Source organism: Petaurus breviceps, unplaced genomic scaffold (assembly GCF_028583685.1).
Source record: "Petaurus breviceps papuanus isolate PSGF00001 unplaced genomic scaffold, PetGlider_PUasm1.0 186, whole genome shotgun sequence".
Lineage (NCBI taxonomy): Eukaryota > Metazoa > Chordata > Mammalia > Diprotodontia > Petauridae > Petaurus > Petaurus breviceps.
Genome location: NW_027185798.1, coordinates 46,306,505 through 46,310,158, shown reverse-complemented (window position 1 = coordinate 46,310,158; position 3,654 = coordinate 46,306,505). Strand labels below are relative to the sequence as shown.

At 44.0% G+C, this 3,654-nt stretch overlaps 1 protein-coding gene across 1 annotated transcript; it reads right to left on the bottom strand.

The window, feature by feature from the left end:
• Nucleotides 1-203: 203 nt before the first annotated feature.
• Nucleotides 204-1,745, bottom strand: KCNA10 (potassium voltage-gated channel subfamily A member 10). The gene has a single exon (XM_069089234.1). It carries the CDS (start codon nt 1,743-1,745, stop codon nt 204-206), a length of 1,542 nt encoding a protein of 513 aa, XP_068945335.1.
• Between the last annotated feature and the right edge of the window lie 1,909 nt (nt 1,746-3,654).

The window sequence follows — 3,654 nt, the reverse complement described above, 5'->3', positions numbered from 1 at the left end:
CAAACAAACCAAGTGTCCCCAAGAAAGGACATATACTCCCAATACTGGGTTGAGAAAAAAAAATGATCAAAAATTAGGGAAGAAAAAAATGGTGGTTTTATTGAAACTTGCCTGGGAGAGCCAGAGTTGGACAAATGGTTACAGGAAGTAAGTGGTCCTTGGAGAGGAGGTGGGAATGGGAACTCTGGAAGAGACTCAGGAGGTCACTTCCTGGATTTTTCCGCAGAACAACCACCATTTGTTTTACTCAGAGAATCCATGCTGCCCATTCTCGAGACCACACTAGCAAGAAGTTTGTCTGTTTCCCCTGGAATGTTCTGCTTGTCTTCATTCTCTGTCTCTCGGTGGTAGAAGTAGTTGAAATTGGAGACGATGACAGGCACAGGAAGAGCGATGGTGAGGACTCCAGCGATGGCACAGAGGGTCCCTACGATCTTCCCCCCTGGTGTGGTGGGACACATGTCCCCGTAGCCCACGGTGGTCATGGTGACCACTGCCCACCAGAACCCGTCAGGGATGCTGGAAAAGTGGGATTCTGGCTCATCCACCTCCGCAAAGTAGACGGCGCTGGAGAAGAGGATGACCCCAATAAAGAGGAAGAAGATGAGGAGCCCCAGCTCCCTCATGGAGGCCTTCAGGGTCTGGCCCAGGATCTGCAGCCCTTTAGAGTGGCGGGAGAGCTTGAAGATGCGGAAGACTCGCACCAGCCGGATGATTCTTAAGATGGCCAGGGACATGTTCTGTTGGGCAGTGGGCTCTGTCTCCTGTACCAGCTCTGTGATGAGAGTCACAAAGTAGGGGATGATGGAGATGATGTCGATGATATTCATGATATTTTTGAAGAAGTCCGTTTTACTGGGGCAGACCACAAACCGAAGTACCAATTCGAAGGTAAACCATATGATGCAGGTTGACTCCACCATGAAGAAGGGGTCAGTGAACATGGTATGGGAAAGGGCCGTCTTGCTTAGGTTGAGGCTGGGGTCCCTGACCAGCTTTAGCTCCCTTTCTTCCCGGAACTCAGGAAGTGTCTCTAGGCAGAAGATGGTGATGGAGATGACCACCACTAGGACCGAGACCACGGCTACACCCCGGGCCGCACTTGAACTCTCAGGATACTCAAAGAGCAGCCAGAACTGCTTGTGGAAGTCATTCTTGGGGAGCTGTGTCTCAGGGTCTTTGATGAAGCCTTCATCCTCTCGGAACTGCTCCATGGCCTCAGCACCCAATTCATAGAAGGAGATTTCATCAGCAAAGACATCGATGGGGACATTAGCTGGGCGCCGTATTTTCCCACCTGACTGGTAGTAATAAAGGATTCCATCGAAGCTGGGCCGGTTCCGGTCAAAAAAATACTCATTCCTCATGGAATCAAAAAACTGCACCCTTTTTTCCCGGTCACCCAAGAGGGTTTCAGGGAATTGGTCGAGGGTCTTGAGTTGGGTTTCAAATCTCAGGCCTGCAATATTGATGATGACCCTCTGGTTGCCCTCATTCATGGCCACTGGCTCAGGCCCCTGTGGATCATTGTGGTCTCCTGGAAGCTTGGAGAAGATTGTTTCATGGTTGGTGCCATCATTAATAAGGACCCTCCAGTTAGAGAGGAGACTACTGCTGCCACTGGGACGACCTTTTAGGCTGGCAAGGTCAAAGTCAGTGGGATACCCAGGCTCTTCTAGGACGTCATCAGAATTATCAAAATTAACTAAAGCCACCTCCATCTCCTTCCAACCAGACACATCCATTCTATGAGAGTCAAAGGAGAAGGATGGAGGACCTCAGTGTGTCTTGCCTCCTGACAACCTGAGGAGACAGAGATAGATTACTCAGGGGTTCTGAAGCTTGCTCTCTGTTATCCATGTTTGATGGAGGGGGCCAAACAGCATAGATAATTCACGCTAATGGAAAAGCCAAAAATTATTTTCCTTAGGCTTTAGAATATACTACTCTATTGTTTTGGTCTCAACAGACCACCTTATAATTATGTTTACTCAGATCAGTACTAAAATCAGTTTGCACTCCATGGGTATGCATTGACCAACTGAAAGAAATTTCCTAGAAGTATGTAGGGTGACAGGCAGAAGTCATCTTGGGAGTAATCATTTCCTGGTGATAATCCATTAAGAAGACTTTATACAGGTCAATCATACAGGAAGTTTTTCATTCATGAAGTATTTGTTCATTTAACAAATATTTATCAAGTTCCTATTACAAACAAATCCCCAACCTAGGTATTGAGAAAAATAAAAGATTAGAGGAGGCATGGCCCCAGACCTCACAGGGCGTATCATCTAAGAGAAGCACCTTTAATGATATAAGCAATTTCATTACAACACAGCTCATTTAACATGATTTAGGATAGATAGACCACCTTCAATACCATGGTATATAGGCTAGAGTAATGGTTTAGAGTCAGGAAAATCTGGTCTTGAAACCTACCTTTGACATGTTCCCAATAAGACGTCCAACCTTTCTATGTCTCAGTGTTGCTGTTCATAAGATTCGAATGATATTACCTCTAATACTTACCATACAAGTTTGCTCAAGACTCAAATGAGACAATCATTTAGAAGCATTTATTAAGCTTCTCCATATGTTCCAGTCCTGGGTGCTGGGGATATAAGTTTTAAAAAAAAAAAAAGAAAAAGAAATGTCTTTTACTCTGAAGGAGCTTACATTCTAATAAGTATTTGAAGTATGTTGTAGGTTTCAAAGGGCTATAAAAATGCTAGTTATCATTAATACTACTCTCTCTTTCAACATAGTGTGGAACAGATTCTGGACTTTTCAAGGTGATATCAGCAGTGCCCAAGTTTTGACAGACCTTATCAAGAAAGAAAAGCATCCAGTGATGGACCGCATGTCTGTCATCTGAAGACCAATTATGAGTCAATTAAGTCTCCATATCAGTTTCAATGCTTTTTAAGAAAAAACTTGGGAAACTAGCCCAGATTATCACAGGCCTCTAAGGAAAAAAAATGTTCCTTTTACAAGGTATGAATGGTTTGAACTGTATCCCTCACTAAGTGTGGAGAGGTTCACAAAGAGATTGCCTTTATGTTGATTAAACTTTTGGCCACAACTACTCTCACAGACCAGTTATTAAGGTATAGAGAGATTTCGATCTGCAGTGGTGATTGGGGTACCTCCCTACACTGTGGAACTCACAGATTCTTGAAATAGTGAAATATATTGCAAATACCATAGAGCAAGTTAACGTTCCCCCGAACATTTCAATTTTGTTCAACAAGCATTGATCAAGTTATTATTGCATGGCATAAAGAATAGAAAACTTGGAAGGGTGTAGCAGCAAGCACCCCAAGCATCCTCAGGATTTGCAGCTACCACAGGTTCTTGGATCTGCTTTGTTAAAGGAAAGCAACTCAAAATGGGTTAACAAGCTTACTTTAATCAATCAGACATATATTGTTTACCTTGTTCAGGGGAAAAAGGTCAGCACCCCGAACTTCAAAGCATACAGGCAGAATTATCAAGACAGAAACAGATCAAGTAGACAGATTTCCAAACTGTCCAACCATTACATCCATACCCAGTCAACATCTGGGTTTCCACATCTGGGTTTTTCAAAGCCGGGGGACTCTCAACAACGGCTTCCCAGAATTCAGATCAAATCACAGAACACTTCTCAAAGAG

Bases quoted from the DNA above. Each gene is read 5' to 3' on its own strand.
- KCNA10 (XM_069089234.1), bottom strand. From the start codon at position 1,745: ATGGATGTGTCTGGTTGGAAGGAGATGGAGGTGGCTTTAGTTAATTTT.